This window comes from Haliaeetus albicilla, chromosome 24, assembly GCF_947461875.1.
Source record: "Haliaeetus albicilla chromosome 24, bHalAlb1.1, whole genome shotgun sequence".
Classification (NCBI taxonomy): domain Eukaryota; kingdom Metazoa; phylum Chordata; class Aves; order Accipitriformes; family Accipitridae; genus Haliaeetus; species Haliaeetus albicilla.
In genome coordinates this window covers 22,582,006-22,605,487 of record NC_091506.1, presented here as the reverse complement: position 1 = coordinate 22,605,487, position 23,482 = coordinate 22,582,006, and the positions used below count along the sequence as shown (strand labels likewise).

The window sequence follows — 23,482 nt, the reverse complement described above, 5'->3', positions numbered from 1 at the left end:
CTTTTTTGTGTGTGTCAGAAGCTAAGTAACTGGCAGTTTTGATCAGTTGTGCTGTTAAATCATTTTCGATGCTGATTCAAAAGGGCATGTTGCTGAAAACCACAGCTGGCATTAAGATACTTTTCTAGATTAGATGATGGATTGAATTTTAGAACTGTATTGTGCAAATTGGGCACAAAAGTTAGTCTTGACTTCATCATTATTTCATCGCCTATTTCGGACTTATTGAACTTGATGCAAAGGAAATGGCAGATTTCAAAAATTGTTTTTAAAGTCCCTTTCAAACTTCATGAATATAACCTAGAATATGCAACTTCTTATTTCAGGAGAATGAGCAGACTTTCTGGTATAATATTTGACAATGATTGATTGATTTAAATGAATGTATTTTCCTTGTCTGTGTCAATTTTGTCCTCATATGTTTGTAATTGTTAAGGATCTTTTCAGAGTCCTTTTCTAAGAATGAGGCTAACTGGAAACATAGCTTTTAGATTTTTCTAGTTCTTGAAGACAACTTTTTAGATGTAGCATAGCCCAAAGGAAACGTTTAGTCTGTGTCATTGTCTGATGATGACATTTACTCAAAGTCTTGTGATATCACGTTAAAGTACGCACAGATTGCAATTGTTTCCTGTCAGTGGTCAAGCAAGTGATTTAAATATTAGAAAGCAGGGACAGAATGGAAAGTAAGGTGTGAAGGTCTGAGTTTTAGTCAGAGGGTGCTGTAGTTTTGAGAGCAGAGGAGTCAACTGCAGATGATGCTGAGTGGTGAGGCTGAAGTGTAGATAAAAGGCCAGATACAAGCATAAACTGCCTGCAGTTGGATGTTAACTCCAGTACTCCATGACAGGCCAAAAAAAATCAGAAGTGTCCAGGAACAGGTGTAAATTTTCCTGATTCTACTATTTCTTACCCAAACTGACTGATTCTGTGCAGACTAAAATCAAATACCCAGGTAGTTTTACTCAGTTTTCACAAGTCTTTCTGGTGAGGAAAGGAACATAAGCATGTCTCTTTCACAAGTAACTTGCACAGTTACAATCCTTTTTCAGAAGAAACTTTGGCAATCCTGCCAAATTAACTTTAACTTGGGCTGGCTTAATGTAATGGGTGCAAACTCATTACTTAGAGGGAAGAAGAGACAGACCACAAGAACTGTCCTGCTAGGTCAAACCAATGATCAATATAATTCAGCATTCCATCTCTGACTAATGGCAATACAGGAGGATAATAAAAAGATATTTTACATAGTTAATTTTGACAATCATGGTACTTTGGTGTAGTACCCAAAATATAGACTACTGGTTAATGAGAATTTCCTGAGATATTCTATTTTTCTCTTTGAAGTTCTACAGAATGGACAAAATTCTGATTTGAGAGGGCCAAAATCATAGGAAAAAAGGACTAATTAATCACCAGAGTTACCAGGAATGTTTGCTCTCTCAATTAAATTTTAATTCCAAATTAGAATTTCCTGTGCTATGTGTTGTACTAACTTGCAGAAATGAGCTGGTAACTCACTAGGGAACAGCTGCTGGGCTGTTTAAACAAATTTCCTGCTACTACTGCAAAGAAAGCATGTGCTACAATGGTATCAGTGGACTTTGTATGGCTCTTGTACTACTCTGAATAAAGACTGTCAAGCTATTTCTGAGAAATCTAACATCCCCATTTCGCCTGTTTCATGGCATTTTAAGAGAAAGTATTAGTGAAGGTTCACCATCTTCCAACCGGAAAGAAAATGGAAACACATTCTTCTGAACTGCTGAGTCACTGACACTCTGAGCCAAAAGCTGATGCAATTCTTCTTTTATCACCGGAAGATCTCTTTGGTAATCACAGACACACCTCTTATTTCAATAGCTTCGGTGAAGGACTGTTGATTCCTCAGACCTAACCCAGTGTGTACAAACCACTTTTTTGTTTTCTAGTCCCAGTCTTGAAGAATAAAGGTTTAAAATTTGAGAGGCTACAAGGGGCAGATATCTAAGGATATTTCAGTCTTTTGCCATGGAATTGCAAGGTGGCTTATGCACAGAAATCCAGAGCAAAAGTACTTTTAAAATACGGAACACAATTCTAATGTTTTGATGTGTATTTAATTCTTAACACCAGTTAAAAGTCTTAATTTTGTTCTGTTTGCCACAACAATCTGTTTTTAATTGTAGCAGAAGTTATTTGAGCTTTAACTGAATGTAAATACAAGCACTATAAAACAACATATTCTCCATTTTCAGTCACTTCTCTAATGTCATACATAATATCAGATTGTATCATTACAACTAAGCAATTTCTGTATGTGACTAAGTTAATAATGTTTTGTTACCAATGGAATGAGGACCAGCAATGCTGTTTCTTTTACTTTCTGTGATCAGCTTGATTAAGGAGTTGATACTGTCCTAAGAATGTTAAGTTTGACCTGGTAAGAATTGTAATAAAAATTTTACTAACTTCTGCATCAAAGGAATAAGCCCAATGTTAGCAAAATGTTAAACTGGCATTTAAGCTGGCTATAACATTAATATAAATGAAAAAATTACAGGCATTTTCAAGAGAGTTGAGAGAAAGGAGAGATCAATGTATTGCTTGTTTTACTGTTAGAAGCTCTGCAGTTTAAAAAATAATTGATATTCCTTCTTCCACACCCTTCTGCCATAATTATGTAAAGAATCTGGATTATGCTTCCGACTTGATTTAACTGTTTTATAATAAGTCACAAGCATACCTTGCCTACTTGATGATATTCCTTTAAGGTTGTGCCAGTCTTTCCATTATTAAATCATGTTTAGTGTTATATACTGGTTGCTTAAAAAAAATTCATTTCAAGCTTGAACTTGCTATGAATTCTCAGCTAGCCATATGTGTGAGGGAGCACAAAAAACATCAGTACTATTTAGCAACTTAACACAGTATTTTTCAATTTAATGGAAATTTAGGCTTTTCTTTAAAAAAATGTTTATCATAATGGGGGCTTCAGTGTGTTAGTAGGGAGAATAAGCATAAAAATGAAGATCTGCATTTTGTGTATATGGTCTGTGTGCTGCCCCTATATATTTCTCGCTTCTTGCCCCCCCTCATAAATCTGACCCATTTGTAGAAAATTTGACTTTTGGTTTGAACAGGAAGCAAGCAACTAAAAACAAAGACTTGTGTGTAGAGAGTAGGAAGGACTGTAAGTTTTAAACACAGCAGTTCAGATACACAGATAGGTACAGGAGTCCTAGCTATCCATTCTGCTACTATTCTGACTTATTAGTTTTTCTGAAGTTCAGAATTAGATGAGAATTGAAAACAATGGTGGGTCTTTTTGTAACCTTTGTAGTTTTGGATTTTCCCTGCACATCACCCATCCCCCACCCTCCCATATCCCAGAGAAACACGGAGACTTTGCAACTCAGTATGACTGATCAGTCTAAAGAAATTTTTAGTATGGAATGCCATATGTTTTGTAGAACAGGGCAGAGATTTTAAATAGCTGAATTAATGTTTCGGGAGTGTTCAAAATGAAACACTAGGTCACTACGTAGAGTTCATAGCTGGTCAGTGTACTTGTGCCCCTCCTAAGTTTTATGCATGACCTACTGAAGATCAAAAAGAAATGTTGATTTGAAATACCTACACCCCAAGAAGATGTACTAAAACATATCCCAAAAAGTTACTGTAAGGATAGCAAAATTCCTCTTCCTGGCTTTGTCCTGAAGAACAAGTGTAACTTTATCCAGCAGCTCCATTTCCCAGCATGCTTCTGCTGACTCTAGTAACACACATTTTTATGCTTTTGGTCTAAAAAGTGACCTGGGTTGTAGTCTTTCTTGGACATTATTATATTTTATTCCTCATTTTTCAGAACAGATTAGTGAATTCAGTCTTCTCATTCATCCAGTTTTTATTATCTGCTATTTGTAAAGAGAACTCAGGCCCCTTAAGATAAGCCTCCAGTTTGGTTGGGGCAGGGGGGGGAGCTTCTGTTTGTTTGGGTTTTTTTTTTTAAACCTATTTTAGGCTTTTGCTGTTCTCAGAGAGAGGTAAGATAATAAACTCATCTTAATACCTCTTTGGAAGGTACATGTACTGTATCTGTAAGTCTGATGTTGTGAACACCGCTCACATCCAAGCTCTCAACTATGAATGCATCCTGTGCTAATGTCTAATGCTATGTGGAATTGCCAAGTGGTCTTTTATCCAAATACTTACTAGGCTGGGGACTGCTTAATCTCCGAGATCAGGGAGACTTATTCTGATGTGGCTGTACACTCTAGACAGTTAAATTTGCAGAAATCCACTGAAGGCAGTTTGCTTTTCAGAAGTTGCTGAGGGCGTAATTTGGCTTTTTGCAGTTTGAGGGTGGGCTGTTTAACCTGAACAAGTTCCAGCTTGTTCAATTATAATTTAACAATATATTTTCCCCATACTTGCTGTGTTCCTCCCAAGAGATGCTTGCATCTCCTTGATGCATGAAAGGATACCTGTATTTAATGTACATATTAAATAAGTCTGTAAAGTAAATTCTCACATAATTTTACATTTAAAAGTACTATTTGAGGTGTGTGTGTATATATAATTTTGTTAGATGCATGTATAGAAATAAAACAGTCTTTGCTCTTCCCTTTTGTACCTCCTCAAGACATGTAATCTACAAAGCAGGAGAATTGCATGATAAAATGTGCCAGAGTGGAATGCATAATTATTCCAGAGGAGGGTAAGTCAGTTCAGAACTTGTACTAACATTCTTAAGGGCAGCAGGAGTCTTCTTGCCATGAAATTACATCAGCTCTCTATGGCCCAGAGTCAATGCACATGCTTTCCCTTTCTAGTAAAAGAAAGGTGTGAAAAATGCTAATGTCTTAAAAAATGTACTGTAGAACAAAGCTGAGTAAACGAATATACATTATAGTGTGGTGTTCACCTGTAAGTGAACTTGGGTTTAAGGGGAGAAGAGATTGAGACATTGTACTTTTAAAACAACCATTTCACTTTTTTAATAGATTAAGTCATGACTTGCAAACAGACAAAAAAACATCTAAATAAGAAAAAGAATGCTTCCTTGATCCTAGTTCAGAGACATTCCCATAACAGGTGGGGCAGAGGCCTTTAAATTACAGGTCTCCTCTATAGACTCAAATTTGTTACAATTCCATCAAGCAATGAGGAAAAGACATTTTCACAGTGAATAGCAGTGGATGCGGCTAGCAACACCCATTTTCAAGATGGTTAAAAGATGAATGTTTTGTTGGGATTGTGTAGTAACAATATCAGAGGTAGAATCTCTTCTATATGGAAACACTACCCAGTTTTCTAGGAGTCTTAAGATGAAGCATACAGCACTTAATGCTAACTAATATACTTAAATTGTCACCAAGACAGTTAACTAATGCAGCTCAGCACAGTTGTGATTTACTATCATTTCTGTGTAGTAATTAGGCCTGGTTCAGCTAGTGGATAGGGAGTGACTAATTTCCATTTCCCCATGAGAAGAGGGGAGGAAAGGAACATTTCCTTTTTCTTAAACTAGAATATTTGGCATTTACAGCTGTTTGGTGGACCTATTGTGCAAAACAAGTTGTACATGGACTGCAAACTGATATGGCACCTTGGCAGCAGAATTTGTTTGCACACTATATTCTAGTGGCAGTCTCTTTAGCAGCACACCATGTTTCTTACTGCATGTGGCCAGTGGAGTATGTGGTCTCAGGCTATGCATGACTGAAGAAAAAAGTGTACGTGGGGAAAACTTGCCTAAATATACATCCACGCTCACAAAACTATTGTTAACGTGGGTTGCAAAGAAAGAAAAATGTGCAAAAAGCAGAGACTATAGGAGCTTGGCTTGAACCAGCCAAAACTATGAAGTATTCAGTGATGATAGATATAGTCAGGATAGTAATCTACTGCTTAAAGGGCCCATCTGGAAGATTTACATAATCATCAGTTGGAGAGATCTGTACAGTAGATCTCCAGTTAGGGCACATTTGGCAAGTGAGGTGTTAGCTTATGGCATTCTGCACTTAGTAAAAGGATGCTTTGCCCCCTCTTCTTTCTTTGTATGTTAAAACTCCTCCTAACTTTAGGGGAGGAGGCATATTATGACTGAAACTGTGAGATGCTCACATTTTATTACAGTGGGTGGGAATGAAATACATATATTCTTCTCTCACATTGACATCTTTTTCTGATTATCTGAAAAATTTTTGCCCAATAGCTCCAGTTCCCACAAACAACATTTCAGGAAAATGGCAGAATTTTATGTGAAATACCTGAGGGGTAGGGGAAAAGAAGCATCAGCTCATCCTGTTTTTCCTTAACAGCAGAACTTCTAAAAAAAATCTAACATCCGTGGACCACGTTAATTCTCTGAGTGATCATCTTCACTGTTCTGAGTTACAATAAAATCAAAACCACACTTCAGGTTTTGCTGCAGCCTCCAAAGGGCACATGGCATGCTAATGAAGCACAGCTCTTGTTAATTGTAGTTTCATGCATCTAAAGTACTGTCTACTGTTTCTTAAGTATTGCAGTAATTCTGTAACTGATGGAGCAGATCTAGCTGTATAATTTTAAGCCCCTATAGTAGATTACCTCTTAGAAGTGCTTGTCACTCACACACTTGTAACAGACTTTTGAGAAGTAGCTTGCAAATTAAAAAATGGTTACGTATCAGCCCATACGCACTACTTCTTTCTTTTCATGTCTCATCTGGATAGACAAAAGTTCTTTTGTATTGCTTGTCTAGGTACTTTTAAAATCTACATAATCTTTTGCCAAAAGTTCATTCTTAGTTAAGAAAGCAAGAGAAGAACATGAAAAATCAGCGTTCATTTTTTACTACTTACTCTAGCTATCTTCATGGTGCCAGGAAGCATAGGTCAGTGCAACACAATAATAACAATTCAAAATCTTGCCTTTAAACAGAAATTCAGCTACTCCTCAGAGCTTATAAATCCTTAAAGTAGAATTTGGCTGATTGGGATTGGTCAGAAAAACAGGCACATGTGAATAAAGTAAAAAAGGTTGGGAGGAGAGATAAATGCTAACAAAACCCATGTGTATAGAGTTAAGGTCCCAATTAATCCATTCTTGGTCTTGTCAGGTTAGCTTACATTTTATCCAGTTCTGTTACCTGTTATGATCCATCACTTTTATTGAGCAGAGTTTTAGCCATAAAGCCAAGTACCTTCTCCTCCATAATATGTATCCTGTACTGGGAAACTTAAATGTCAAGTAATGTGAAGTGGATCAGTTTTTAAACACCACATTCACCCTTGGAAGTTCTGAGCAATGCTACTGCTAATTAAGGTCAAAACTCTGGTCCCAGTAAAAAATACAAAATCTGCCTTTTTTTTTTTTTTTAATTGATTCTCTTTCTAATTCTTTGTAACATAGTCTGTGGGAAAAATACCCGTGTTTCTTTTACTCCTGGGCTATCTTAAAGTGAAAGAGGGGGATAGTCTTTCTGTTGTTGTTCTTGGCTTTTTTTAAATTTAAAGAACTCATGTGATACTCTAGACATTATTTGAATTCTTTCTCTTTTTACAAAAGTTAAATTTTATTTGCATTCTTTCTTGAATTAATTTTTGAGCTGCAAGAATCTAACTACAGATGAGCAAATCAATGTTTCATGAAACTTAATGCAAACTATCATCTTGAGGTGGAATATTCTTCCTTAGAAAATCTGAGGAATTAGAGGAAATGAGGAAAACAGGATTTTACAAATTTGGCTGCTTATTTACATGACTGAATCTGCATTTGGAAAACTAACTACTAATTTTAGGTACCTATTTTGAAACTTTTGATATGAGATTTTAAAAACATTTAAAAAAAAAAGAAAAAAAATTTGCTTGTTTAGGAATGTATGTCTAATAAAAAGCATTTCCATGTTGTAGACATGTATTGTCATTCAGAACTTAAACTCATTTGTGCTGGCATATGTGACAGTTTAGATCATCTTTCTTAGATTACTCTGAGGCAATAATCACTTTAGTTATTTTTGGTATGGAAAAAGAAACTCTACTAGTGATCAAAATTTGCAAATGCTTCTTTCTTTGCAGCACTGTCTTGCTAAACAGCTTTATTTTGCCAGGGGAAGAAGAAAGGCTGAGCTCAATTGAGTTGCCTCTTACTCCATGCCGGAATGGTTACAAAGGATAAGATAGCTGAGTGTCCAGACATAAAAGGAAACTTAGTCCCAAACATTGGCAACTAGTGCCATTTTATATCACCTTTGTATATCCTGCCTAGCCTCCAACTGCCATTTTAGTATAGCCCAGGTCTCCCACAGATCCTGTATCATACCTGCCAACCCCCGTGTGGCTATCCTGGTTACCAAGATAGGCATTGCGATATGAGATCTAAAAGGGCACTAGATAGCTATGTTGGACTTATTCAGCCACCTGCTTCCTACCCAACCTCACTGGAAGCTGCTGTTGATGGACAACTTGCTAGGAAATTTATTTGTAGTATTCAACCAAATACTGACAACCACCATGTCAATGCACAGACAATATGCACTGACTTTTTCAATTTTGTAAATAGGAGCTTTATTGTATGTGATAAGTTCATTGAGACAACATTGGCTTAGAGAAGTGACTTTGTTCTTGTGGAGTAGGAAGTATACAGAGTACACACAATATTTACAGAGTACCTTAGTACTATTTTGACTAATTTTTACCAGAGAGTTAGTGGTTGTTTCAAAGCTAGATTAGTCACTTTGTCCATAATTACAATCTCTTGAAATCTGCTTCAGCGTTTTGAATTGGCTTCAGGCCTAATGGTCAGAAAATGGCTCCATCTCAATCTTAAGACTAAACTTGATTGGTAGCTTTTGTAGATTTCATATTATCCTGACTTATAAGTGAATGATGAAAAAAAGATGGACTGCTGTGCATAGAAACCTGTGGCATCATAAGCTGCATCTGCACGGAAAAGGTGCAAATGAAGTACAGACCTTATGTTCCTAGCCTAATGTTCATAAAGATGAACTATCACAGACACTCTGATTATTTCTGTGTTACCATTTATGCAACCCGAGATAGCATTACTTTGGATAACTGGGTATTTAGAGCTTGCACGTGAATTCAAAGCACAATCTGTTTAATGAAGTAGGACAAAATGAACAATATATGTTTGAATAGACTTTTTATAAAAACTGATTTTTTCTGATTAGTATTTTGGAGATGTGTTATAGATTGCTTAAAAATGTCTTAACCATGAAACACTGCATAAGGAACATGAGCATGCATCAGCTTGCATGTGACACGCTTTAGCACGCTTGGAGGTATAAAGAAGTTTTGGCATTGTGGAGAGGCAATGTGTTATGTACATTGTGTGGGAGGATACACCATGCAGATTTGATTGCATCATCTTGCTCTCTTTTTTCTTTTCTTTTCTTTCTTTTTTTTTTTTTGTTGCAGATGGTAAAACAAAGACTGTAGTGAAACCCATTTTCTCCCAGGAAGAGGTGGGAGGGAATTTTATATGAGCAAGAAACTTTGCCTCAAGTCGAAATCTGGTGCCTGGACTAATGAACTACCTGTAATTCATACTGTACTAAGTATTGCTGAAACTAGGCATGTACTAATCATGAACCATGCCAAACTATGCATAATTACTATGCTTTCTCTGTAGCGGTAATTAATTTGCGTTAGCAACTTTGATTAATCTTTCTAATCTAAAAGTAAAGTGCTTCTCAGACATGAAAGGCTCTATAACTGCTCAGGGTTGTTATTGCAGCCCAACGAAGGGTGTTTCAATCCAGTGGGGGGCAGGAGGGGGACAAAACTTTAAAAAATCAAAGTATAGCTGATATTTATGACCTAATGAAAACTATTAACAGTTAAAGCATTCTGTTTTGCCACAGAATTCATTGTCTGAACTACAGGCTTCTGTACACAGTACATTCCTCCTGAAAGAAAAGAGAGTTGTCATTAATTCAGTAAGAGGGTTTCTGTGAGGGCTGTTCCACAAAGACAAGGGTTATGTGCCAAACAGAGGGACCGAGATCCCACCTTATAGCTGGCAATGCTATGTATTTAATGTTAGTAATGTCGCAGTGCAAACATACCCATAAATTCATTTTAGTCTTAACCTGGAGGAAAGCATTGTTCTAGGCCTGATTGTTCAACTATGATACTGAGTCAGTCCTCATTGTCAGTCCAAGAAGGGTGTCATTTGTGTTGCCTGTGAGTGACGTGGACATGCCTGCTTTTCAGGAAATACGTATGCTAAAATCATCAACTTAGACTATGTTGACAAACAGAGAGCTATCAGATGTTAATGTATGAACTAAATTCTGACATCACTGGAGATTATAAAGTTTCCATACTTCTTTGCCAACCTCCTGGCCCAAGCCAGGCTCTTCATCCAAAGGAATCCATAACTGCTGAAAGGACTTATGTCATCAAATGGTGATTGTGATTTACCTAGACTTCGTATCTATCAGATCTACAAGAGGTAAAATAGATGTGTCCCTACAAACCCATTACAAATCCCATAGGCTTTTTAAGTTAACGTTGTGTTGCTCATTTTCTCCCTTAGACATGCTAATATTAGACTTAATTTTTCTTGTTTCCCCTGTTAGCACTGTTTCCTGGCAAGGACTACTGCCGCATGTAATTCATAATAGGCAGAATGACATGATAATCATTTGGAAATGGATAGTCTAGAGATTGCTAATGAACTTCAGTTTGATTTAGATAATTTAAAAAAAAAATGCTGCTATTACCTGGAAGTCTGCGCTCAATTCTATTTTTGCAAGTTAGGGAAATATTTTTAAAATACATAACTTATTAGAAAATGTAAATGTGATTCCTAGAATTAATAGTTTTTTATGGTGCTGATTCAAAAAGGGAATTATTTGTGATAGTTTATTTTCTTACAGTTGTGGTTTGTGTCCAAATATTTTATAACCATAAAGCTACCTTTTTGATATCAGTCAAAACAGACAATATATATTGATGTTGAAACAAGCTTTGTAGAAGACATTTTTTTAAATCAGGCATGGGACTTTACATTTATTAGAAGGTGTTCACAAAAATAAGGGTAACATCATGCATATTCTTTGCAACTAAACCCAGTTATGGTTACAATTTGGAAATAAATTTAAATAGACATATGGAGATACAGTAGTACATATACACTCTATTTATGACATTAAGTTAGTGTACTGATAACAGCAATACATCAGAAGTCTACAACCAGCTGATGGAATGATTGTATAAGGAGGAAGAAACTGCTTCAATTTCTCACATTATTTATGTGGCTTTACAAGAATGTCAATGTGAACTGCCTCCTAAATTTAGGAGGCAAGAACAAGTCAAGACTATACTTTTGCAGTACAAAACATTTACACACAAAATACACATGCATTGCAATGCATTGGAAATGGGTAGAGCAAGGAGAAACCCATTACTCAATGCTTTATTAACACAATTCTACAAAGGAGTCTCAAATAGGATTATATAGTTCAGTCACAGTAAGGCCACAATATTACAATGGATAAGGACCTTAGAATTTGGCATTCTGTGTTAGTAATAGAACCCTTCCTTCTTTATAGATTTTTATACATGTTCCTGAATGGTATCTCATCAAAGTCCTCCTTTTTTTTTTTTTTTTTTTTCTGTAAGTTTAGCATATTGCTTAATACAACAGTTAGCACAGTAGAGAAGGGTACTGTCACAGGGCAAACAAAACCTATGTAACATTCACGTAGTTTTTAGACTATATGCTAGGTGCATTTAGATGAAGCTGGCTAATCAGAAAAGAGACTAGCAAAGGATTTCCTCAAGTTTCGAATAGTTTCAGCTTTTGCTTCATCTTCATTCACAGATGATCGGAAGAAGGATGATTCTGTGAAACTGAAGGCATTTGTCAAAGACTGCGACTTGCTGCAAGACAAAAATGCAACATGTTTTGTATGTTCATATTGTCTACCAGTTTCCATCTACATATAACTTTTATAAATTACGAGAAAAGGAAAAACATCCATGAGATGTAGACAGTTTACATGTGAACAAAATGAACATTCAACACAAGCAATTTAGTTAGATGTAGCATACAGAGCTGCTGCAACACAGCACATTCCTTCTGAACTTTGATTTGAGAAGTGGGATAATGTTTTCTTTAGAGAACACACTGCTTTTTTTACAGATCTGAAACATTGTATTCCAGTAAATTGGATGATGTAAATTAGAACTTGAGGAAAAAGTGGGCCTGCATGCTAAATCCAAATCACCACCCAACACAGGATGATTAATAATTGTGTTCTTCAAGGCTGCAAACTGTTATGCCCAAAGAAAAATTAGGTATATTGGCAAGAGTTTGAAGAATGAATCCTAAAGTGGTAATGTGCTCTCTCTCTCTCTATATATATTTAGGATTTGATCCTTAATGGAGGCTTAATGACACTTTATATCTTTAAAAAAATTCCCTAAATCAGATACAATTTTTCTTGTCTATGAGCAGTTAGTCTAGCAATGTTATTCTGTTTTTAGTGCTATCATGTAACTACAGCAAAAGTTTCTGTAAGCATGAGTAAAGTAACATACAAGAAGGAAAACATCTGAGGTTTAAAACTTTAACTCATGACTTGTCAGATGAAATAATATTTAAAATGTAGGCTTGAATTTAAATAGAAAAAATGAATGAGTTATAATCTTTTTACAAAGACAACCATGCCTTAGTAAAACTAGGTAACCGATTTCATTTTTATCTCAGTACAATAATAGGATTTCAATTTTGGCTATAGTAAAACTGAAATGCTTTTCTTATTCAGATTGTCTTATACTCTTCATGGTTTGCAACTTCTCTGCCTCTAAACTAATAATGTACAGCAAACAGTGCTACAGGCGTTTTAGGTTTTTCATAAATTATAGTTGTGCTAATGAGAATAGACTGATAAATGTTTGTTTGTACTCACTGAAAGAGGGAGGGTGGGAAGCAGCACTTGACTTGATTAGTAACACAATAAGTAGCCTAATTAAATATTTATTCACAGATTAATAACATGTACATACAGGTTAGGCAACAGCATGTGGGTGAATACAAAGCATACACATGCAAATAGATAGAGTTAATCCTACAGGCAGGAGATCTGAGTCTTGGTGTGGACCTAAAACTGCTTCTTGAAAGTTAGAAACACTACTCTTATTATGGCTTGGATCTTAAAAACTTTAATTTCTCCTTTTTTATTTTATTTTAAATAGAGACTATTCTCTTCCATTTGTGGAAGAGGAAAATGAATCTAGATTTGAACAAGGAGCTAAAGGAAAGGGAGAAATCTGGGAAACAGTATGTGGTACAGTTCTTCTGTACCTGTTCTTAACTGTTTTTCCTAAATGTCAGAAGTTCCCGAGTTAAGTTTCAAACCATAAAGTGGCTTCCATCTTGCTTAAGAAAATCGACCTCCCTACTCTCTACGTATACTTAAATAACGGATGAATTACTCTGAGTTTTATGATTATAAAACAGAATAAAGAAATACACTGTCCTAGGAAGGCAAGGAAAATATTGTCATCTTTGCATATTGTCACCTAACACATCTTTTCCACTGAATTGTGCTCAGGTGAGGACTCAGAATTGGTTCACACTAGTATTAGCATATGAGTGGGTGAAAAAAGGGGATCTGTGTTACTTGGATGCAACAAAGACTACATGCCAGTCTTTGTACTTACCAAAACAAGTAGAATGTGTCTGTGACTCTACCGGCAATAGTGTGTGTCAGGATCACTATGTTGAAAAAACAGCAAATCATTGCTAATACCCTCCCCATGTTTTTTGTTCTCTGGGTTTAAGCTGTGAGAGGGGATAGAGCTACAGATCCTTTCCATATTCTTTACTGTAGCACGCGGCTGGCTAGATATAGCAACAATAGCATGCTGTACATTAAGGAATCTTCCAGCAGCAAGCTAACTACAGACAGTTTTCTGTGCAGGTCCTGCCATCTTCTCTGGAAAGGGCCTGTCTGAATTGCTTGTGCTGTACAGTCAGTAGCAATGCATAACCATGAACGAAGTGCAACCGTAAGAGAAACACAGTTCGGTAGTCACGGTCTAGCATGTTCATTGGGATTGTTTCTGAGATAGGCCTTTTGCAACTGGAATCTGTTGTCTGAGTGACTGCAAGGTTAAAAGTTTAAATAGATAAGACTTCCTCTTTTCTGTGCAGGCTTACAGCACACCCAGATCATGAGTCAGTGACATAAAAAGGAGAAAACAAATACGAGAAAGATGGTGAGTTTTCAGACCTAGTTGGGGCAGAAATTACACAACTAATAAATGAAATTTTGTGTAGTGCTTAGGATATAACTAATGATACTGTCTTACTAATCATAAACAGAGAATAAGCTTTTTGAAATGTTTTAAGCTCATTTTAGACTTGGGAACATATGTACATTTTTTTTTCTGAATATTAGACCAACTCCCAAATTACAGTTACGACAACAAACCTGTGTTATGAGGAGAAAAGAAAATGGATAAAGCAAATCTTACTTAAGTTGCGGATGAGACTGAGGCTTCTGTTGTGGAGCAGGCTGTGGAGCTGGCTGTGGAGCTGGCTGTGGAGCAGGCTGTTGAGCAGGCGGTGGCTGTGGCTCTGCTTCCTTTGATAATCTGGTGCTGGAAGGACCTTGAGCCTGGGGACGTGGTTGCTGAGTTGTAGGTCCAGGTGGACGCTGTGGCTGGGAAGTCGAGGGCTTTGCTGACTGCCCAGGGGGGTACATGCGCTGTGGCTGCAATGGCTCCTGGCTTTGTGATTGCATTCCTTGGGGTTGCACTGGGCCCCCTAGGTTCAGTACAAGAAAAACTTCATAATGTTATAGTATCAAAGAATTCTTATTAGATTTCATATCCAACACTTTAAAATAATCCTTGAATGTGATTAATTCTACTTTTGAGGCAAAATTCTATTAATATGGACTGCAGTTTCATGTAGTCAATACTACTAATCACAGCTGGTACATTAATAACTTGCTTGGAGCCCCTATGATTCATCCTTAAAATTGCTAAGAAGTACCAAATTTACGCCAGCAGTAGTAGTACTGACTTCAGATCAAATCAATGGAGTTACACTCAGTATAATTTTGGCCCAGCTCAAGGAGAGGCTACAAGATAATTGAATATACCAGTAATATCTACTTCAGCAATACAGCTACTATTTTCTGTGTAGTTATTGCAGTTTTGTTCCTCCAAAGTTTTAAAATTATTTCTGTAATATTCCTCTTAGATTCACTCTTATAGCAGTAAAAAAACTTTATACTGAAATTTTCCAGCTAAAGTCTTTTGATAACTTATTTAACCCCTTAGTGAAATATGTCAAGAACATTACAAGAAACACATAAAGTCATTACTAATTCTTTACCAAGATCTTTCACTAAGAAGGAAGTACGCTGGCAAACTACTGTATCAAGTGTGAAACTACAATGTGTAGTAGAGACTTAGGTTGTGAAATCCATGGCTGAAAGATGCTATATCATCATAGACATTTTTTTTTCCTGCTTTCTGACTGAAATAGTGCTGTGTCAGATATCAGTGGGCATGCTGCTGTTATCTGAGAAGTCTGAATGTGGTTTTCTGGGCTGATAGTTGTTATAACTGAATCTTTATTCTTGCATGTGACAAGGCACACAGGACATCTGAGTTAAGGGGAAGAAAGGACAGGATGAAATTCTGAGGTATTTGTTTATATCTTTCAGTCAGGGTAAGAGCTTTGCTTAACAGTAAATATTATAGAAGACAACTATCTAGATGTTCTGAACATTTGGGCATTTTTAGTCTTACATAGATATTTAGTGCAAGTAAAAGACTTAATCTATTCAGGTCTCTAAAAGAAAACCTTCATATCTGGAAGTACTGCTGCAATACATGATTTTTTTTTTTTTTTTTAATTGCTATTATAGTTAGCTTTCCAGTTACTATATGAATTCCAGTGTAAGTGTCTGAGAACAGCACGTACCAATGCTTCAGTAAGTTTTAATACAGTTGTAGCAGTGTGTTGTGGTGTAGAAAGATAAATAGCACGTACTGTATGTTAAGGAATGTGCCTTCATTGTTTATTAATTTGAACCACTTTTGTAGGAAATATTTGAAGGTGATAACATGGTCTTGCAACATCTTAATAAGGTTCGTTTTCTTATTAGTCTCCTTTCACTCAATATTGAAAAACAGAAAGGTTTCTTTTCCCCACTTGTACATACAGGCTTGAATGCCAGAAACTTTACACTGAAGACAGATATAACTTTCTTTTATTGCACATTAAGCTGTACAAGATATTTCACATAAAAGATATACTGCTGTCACACTTCCAGCATTTGCTCGCTTTCTTGCAGCTGGGTTGTACAAAAGGCAACAATCATGAAAGAAACTTTTACCAAAAATAACTCAACAAAACTGAACATTAAGCCTACACTGTAAAACATCTGTTCCCTGTTACCCACAATATTGCACCTAAGCATGCTTACATGCAGAGAGACATTTTGGCTTGCTTCTTGTCTGTGGTATGTAGCAATAGTGTGTGCCCTTGTAAATCCTTTACAGTCAACAAGCTGAAATCCTATCTGAAACACCCATCTCTTCTTTGCACACACAACTCACAAATGTCGTGTGAAAAGCACTTGTGAATACTTGCACTACTACATGCAAAAAATACCAACTGCTTTAAATAAAATCAATCATCAGATTCATTTCTTCACCCCAGGGCAGTATGGTTTATTCACTTTTATGGTGTCTGGAGGTAAGGATTTGTGAACCTGATTCTAAGTGGAATTTTCTTAATATAGAACAAAATAGCCAATGCCATCATTGGAATGATCACTGACCCAGACAAATGCTGATCACTAAAGCAAAATATTCATGTAATTTACTGATAGGTAGTAAACAGTAGCACTTACCACAAACATTTAAATAGCTAATAATGCATACCTTAATTCTCATCTTACCAGCCAGCTTGTACAAATAAAAGAAACACTGAGAATGATGATTCTCACTGATAATTTTTTCCAGTGTTTGTAGGGAAAACAGAAGCAGAACATAAGGTTGTTTTCCCTTTAAACAAAATTGTTTGCACTAAACTAATGGCCACTACTCATCTTTGTACATATTCAAGATTGAAATTATAGTTTTGTGGCTCACTTGCAACTAAGCTTTATGGTATGCTAGCAGTGTGTAGCTTGTGATTCTAGGCTAGATTTCTCACAACAGATTAACTGCCTGCCTGTGTATTTCTTGTAATATTACATTATAAATTGGTTACGCAAAAATCACAAATAATTTACCTACAGAAAATCTAGCAGTTGTCAGGCATCTCAATTCTTTTTGCATGTTTGATTTCAAGCAGTTATTATAAACCCTATTTATGTGGATAACGCTGGGACTGAATGTTCTTTATAGCTATCTAGATATTTCTCAGTTTAAAATAGTAGACCTGAGTTGGTGAAGAAAACTGCTGACATTTTGTCTTGCATTCTAATCAAAGGGCAAGATCCCTAGCTGGTTAAGGGTACCTTGGTCTACAATCTCCTAACATCTCAGTATTTGAAAAAAATGAGCTCTTACAGGAAGTTTAACAGTCCTTGAGGTACTTCTCACCAAATAACCTGGGATTTAACTCTTCAGTAAGTGTAAGATTTCTGAAAGTATTTGCATTAGTTTTCATTAAAAATCTCCATAGATTACTAATTCAGAATGACAACAAAAGGTACTACTTAATTGAAATAGGATACATTAAATACTCACACTTTCACTGAGATATTGCACATAGGTGGCCCATTTACATAGCTTTGTAGCTAATAATTTAATGCAGAATTACTAAAAATATGAATACCAGTATGTAAAATAGAAGATATTTTAAATATTCCTTGGGAAGAACTGTATCTTATGGAGTCGCTGAAATATTAGACTTCCACTTGCGTATAAGTAAAACTCAAATGTTAACAAACTTTATAAAATTATAAATCAAAAGCCTCACTAGCAAATTCTAATCTAGACTTTTAAAAATATATCTGGATCACCTACCTATTAATCATGCACACACACAAAAAAATAAAGGCTATGAATACAGTGTGCACACACTCACTGAGTAAGCAAAAGTATTTAGATTTGAACCTTGGTGGTATTTTACTTAACGATATATAATACTCAAAAAATACTGTCTAACCATCCATAATGTACAGTTGCACTGGGCTCTAGAGAGGCACATTCTTTGTACACTGTTGACAACAGCCCTGAAATCACAAATTTTACAGAGAAAGGTAGGTAAGCATTACACGCACAGACATGAACAAGTAAACAACCAGACGGTATAGTTGACACTGCATAGAAAAAACACAGTCCAGGTCAGCACTGAAACAATGCAAAAACTGAACAAAACTGGTATGTTTGCTTTTAAGATTGTGTGTTTGTTTCTTTTCTTTTGTCATTTTTGCTTTAACCCTTGCTTTTAGTCTCAGTTATCTAAGTAGCCTGGACTTGTTTTGGTCCTACTGCAACGCCATTACAGTCGAGAATGTACTGTAAACAACCTTGAGGTGGTGGTCGCTGAGGTGGGATTTTGTTTGGCTCTGGCTCCTTTAGTGATCCGCTCTGGAAAATACATTTGAAAACAGAAGAGAAAGAAAATTAGAGTAGCTTAGTTCCAATTTTCCACTAATTTGTCTTTATTTTCATTAGAAATCTCTTTATTGGTTGGGGCTGAACATATACTTTTAATTTATTCCAGATAACATTTTCTAATTTAGTTGCTGTCTGACATGATATATGAATCCTGGACTAGTCCGAAGCTGAGTTCTGAAAAAAAAAATGGTTTTTCCTTTGCAGCATGTGATCATGATATAAGGAGCGCCTTCTCAAATCTCACCTCCATTTGTGTATGGTCTTTCTCCTTCAGTTCCTAGCACCTTGAACGACTTTTCTGTATCTCATTGCTTCTGCTCTCTTTTTTAGGATAGACTGAATAGAAAATGGACTTCAACAGATACCTTTGTATAATTTAAGAAATAATTTATTTTTAATTACATTCACTTGTACCTGGAAGCTCTAGCACAGCAGGATTTTTTGCTAGTGATAGTTTCACTTTGATTCACTGACTGTAAATGGGAAGGGAGATGGACTACTCTAGGTTAGCTGTTTTGCTAAGCAAAATGAAAGAAGGAAGCAAAAACCACAGACAAATAATAAAAATAATTGAAATTACTTCATGCTACTCCATCTGACATGTTATTAGAAACACATGTAATACTTAACTTTTCAAAACAGGAGATTTATTTGGCAGTGTCCTTTTCAAATGTATACTTGTCGAGAGGAAAAGATGGGCCTGAACCAAAACCTTGGAGCAGAACACCCTCTGGGAACATTAGCATTTGAATCCAAAGTTTGTCTTAGGCCCATGTCTAATATTTTGAAAAGTGAAATATGTTGAATCATTGGACATAATAGCTTGGGGGATTTTTTAAAGATCCAGAAATTAAATTGCCATCTGTCAAGAGGAAAAATCCCAGAATGTATTAAAGAGTAAATGTAAAATTAATTAAACATGTTTCTTGCAAAGCTTACTGTTTTTTTTCTGATAGATTTGTATTTGATCTTAGAACTATAGAAATAAGTCTTACTCATAGGGATGTGAATTCCTGCACAGCAATCTAGAAGTTACACTTTTTAAATGTTATAACAACACTCTGTCGTATGCAGCTGTTGCAAATTGCTTTGTCTGCTTTAGCTAGATAAATAAAAGGACATAGGACAGGTTCAAAACGCTAATTATTCAGAATTACCAACCTTCAGAAGACCAAATGAGGAGAAAAAATGATACATACAAAATGAATGAGGCAAAATCGGATCCTTGTGTTAACTGACCCAGTTACATAGTCCTCGGCAACCAGCATTGTAAGGATGGGGTTATGTAGGAAAGAAGAGAATTTCATAAGGAAAGACGCAGCCACCAGAAAATTTTAAAGTGCTTTAGTGTGGGTTAAAGTCTTCTCTGTGTTGTTTCTTTTCTTCCTCTAATTTTCTGAACCACATATAAAAGTTGACATTCTATCCCATGCATGTTTCAGTCACGTTAAGTATTTGTGGTATCCACTCAGTATAATGGGTTGGAGCTCACTGAAACAGTATGCATTTACATCAGTAACTCCTTGGATACTGGGGAAATTAGCCCAGAGTGGAAACCTTGAAAAGTTGCCCTAGAGGAGCTAACTCCTTTCATTTTCTAGTACCATTGTTCTGATGCACCTGGCACCTTCCTCTGTACGCCTTCAGGGCATTTGGGTGCTCTGTGTTAGAGAGAGCAGCCTGTGTCTCCTTTGGTGGGGTAGCGTGACACATGCGTGGAGTGTGCCCTTAAAGGAAAAGTGTAAGTACTGGGGCTTAAGGACGTCCAAGAGTTTCTTTCTGGAGGACCAAACAGATCATGTGACTTTTGTTAGAAAGCATGCATAATATTTTACAAGGAACATGACTACGATTGCCGTGTGATAGACTTCCTAGCCTTACAAAGGGCCATAAACCAATCTGTACGGTTCTCTGCAGCAGCAGAGGATGACTAGGGAGGATATCAGTGTTGCCATTTTTCTACTAAAACAAAAGTAAAAGCTTATATAGGTAAAGCTCATCTTTTGTTTAGAAAGTGAAAACACAGGCTGGCAGTTTAAATTCACATCTACTTCAATGTTAAAACAACATCTGCGCGGCCTCTGTCTCCTCCATGCCTTGAGGCTGAAGCAAATCTGCCATTTGTTCTTGCGCTGAAACAGTCTTGGGTTTTATCACACACACCACCTAACTGACTTGACGCGACAACATCAGTACTTATGCAATCTGCATATCTCTCCATCTTACAAAGAAATTATTTTATCCTAAATTAAGCTTTCAATAAACCTTATAGAAGCTTGCTAATCCTTACCTCAACTGTTCTGAAAGTTTAGAGCCTTTGTGCATTTTCTGTTGAAAATGTATTTCCCCCTCTCTAGTCACTGACTGCAGCTGTCCTGATTTTACCACCCACACATCCTTTTTTTCACCAGATATCACCTGGTGCTTCCAGGAACCTCACCCACACTCCAGGCCAATCACATGGTTATATTACTTTTGCTAATTAGCCAACCCACCCAGGCTGACCCAAAAAGACTAATTAGCATTACATTCCTAATTGAGAAATCTTACTCATGGTTTTTCAATGGTCTGTAGTAATCCAGTCCTTTTCAAGAGTCTTTCTTTCAGACAGTCAGAAACCTTGATACTTTATATTAAAGACAGGCTTTGAACCAGTCTTGTTTGCTGTCCTGAGCCAAGGCCTTTAATAAAATCCAGGCTTCTTCTAAAACACCAGTTGTTGGCAAATTAACTACAGACTGTTACTTCTCACCTCTCCAAGGTGGTGTGCCAATGTAATTGTAAGAGCTGCTAACTCCTTATAGGCAACAGTCTCTCTGAACAGAGATGCTGGACTAGACCTGTCCTGCAGATGTATTCACCCCTCTTGTTCTTTTTTTTTTTCCCTTTGTTGCCCAGCCTAGAAGCTCACCCTCCTACCACTTTCTTTTAGTACAAACATGTTTTCCTGTACTGCAGTTCTGATCTACAAACCTGCCTATTGCTTAGTTCAAACATTGCAGGAATCAAGAATTAGAATGCAGCATATATCATGGAAAATGGCCCTGAACAGATTCTCATTTGGATGCTCAGGGCTAAAGAGCAAAATTAGTAGTACAGAAGCTAGAAACGACAGTGTTTAGTATGGTTCAGGATTACCTAAGTGAGGTGTGGTAACCGCTGTCGTAAGGAGCCCTTTCGGTTTTCATTTTATGGAACACAACTTTCTTATCACTTCCAAATTCCCCAAAGAGAAGGGACTGCTGATGTTGATAGTAACATTATCTAGAACTGCTTATAGAATCTCTCCCGTTCAAAGGGGATTTACTGTTTATAAAACTATTATAAAAAAATACAACTTTACTTGTGGAAACCTCTAAGCCGCATGAATACTGCAAGTATACTATAGTGATTTCTCAACTCTGGGTATACCAATTGATGCTTTCGTTGCATAATGCTCTTTAAGAATATTGGCTAAGTTAATTATAGCCAGAGCAGAAACCCCACTACCTGACTGGAAGGTAGATGTCTCTAGATGTCTCTGTAGCACTTCCTTCCTTTCCACACTTACCTGAAACAGTCTCCTTAGAATTTTAGGGGTAGAACTGGAGGAAAGAACTGTTTGTTCTTCAAAGCATGTTGTATTAGAATTTGATCAGTGGTATTACTTCTTCTTCTACCTTGTATATTTATATAAATGCAGACTAGATTCATATATACTTGAATTTTGAATAGTCTGAAGAATGTTGAAATGGGTGGGAGCAAAAGCAGCAACTTGGCAGGGAAATAGCCCTTGGGCAAAAGAGATGCTAAACTGAGTCCCAGCAAAAATTGATTTTGATTTGGCTGAGTTTAAGGATTTTGTGAACTATAGTTGGAGCACGTATGGTTGGTTTTGGATTTCGTTTGGTTTTCTTTGTAATGCAATGATAGAAGCTTTTTATAGGTATTTCAATATCTGAAAGGAAAGCCATGTTTTTCAGGTCAAGCAGTAGAGGGATCAACTGAGAATTGCCAAAATATGAGCTGAGTTAGATCTCATAAAGGAACAAGAATAAATAGCAAAACAATTAAGTAACAGGAGAACTAAGAAAAAATGTGATTGCTAAGAAGAGAGGTAATTGGGATAATTTAAGTAGGGTGTCAACAGTAAATGAATGTTTGAAGTGTCATGGATTATGATAAATACAGGAGCAAGGGCAAGGCGGCAGGTGGGATAAAAACTAAAAATGAGATGGAGGTAAAAATCAAAGATCTTCCTTGGCTCATATTGGTCAGAGCAGTTATTCTTCATCTTGGAAGTCAAAACTAGCTGGCTCATGAAATACAGAATTCCATACCAGATATTTCTAACAATTGGAAATGCACAAATTACACTGGAGAAGGTTAAGCACTAACGCTACAGGAATTACATTGTGGGTAAGGAAGTGGCTGCTGAGGAGATAGGCAGTTATTGAAAAAAAAACCTAATGGGAAGGATATAACTGGGATGTGGAACTCAAGTAGAATTTTCATTAATTAAGGTGGCACAAAAAATTAGGTGTGTGCTAATAAAACCTGTAGATGATACAGAGCTGGAAGACTACAGGACCAAAATATCCTAAAGAAAGAATGAAATTGATGAGTGAGGTTTAAAAACAAAAAGAAAAAAGAAACTTAAATGCAATGTCCAAAATAATTTATTTATGGACTAATAACATGTATCTGTCAGAAATGCAGAGCTCACTAACTGAAATCTAATGGGAAAGATTTGTGCAGTGAAAAAACCAAAATCTTATCACACCTTCAGTGAAGTGCTGGGCATGAAGCTGTATATCATTTACATCACCTCTGCTCAAGAAAGATGAATGTAAGCTGATCTGGCGCTGAAAAGTGCTATTAAACTGACCAGGCAGATGGAAGAGTCT

The 23,482-nt window shown here is 36.4% G+C and overlaps 1 protein-coding gene across 1 annotated transcript in view; it reads right to left on the bottom strand.

Annotated features, from left to right (window-relative positions):
* Window positions 1–10,845: 10,845 nt before the first annotated feature.
* Window positions 10,846–23,482, bottom strand: part of SYN2 (synapsin II) — a 192,623-nt gene continuing 179,986 nt past the window's right edge. Inside the window, exons 11-13 of the mRNA XM_069769785.1 lie at window positions 18,506–18,566; window positions 14,481–14,772; window positions 10,846–11,879 (exon numbers count right to left, since the gene is read on the bottom strand). Coding sequence (XP_069625886.1) covers window positions 11,744–11,879; window positions 14,481–14,772; window positions 18,506–18,566 — 489 coding nt within the window. The 3' untranslated portion in view covers window positions 10,846–11,743. The remainder of the gene's footprint in view (window positions 11,880–14,480; window positions 14,773–18,505; window positions 18,567–23,482) is intronic.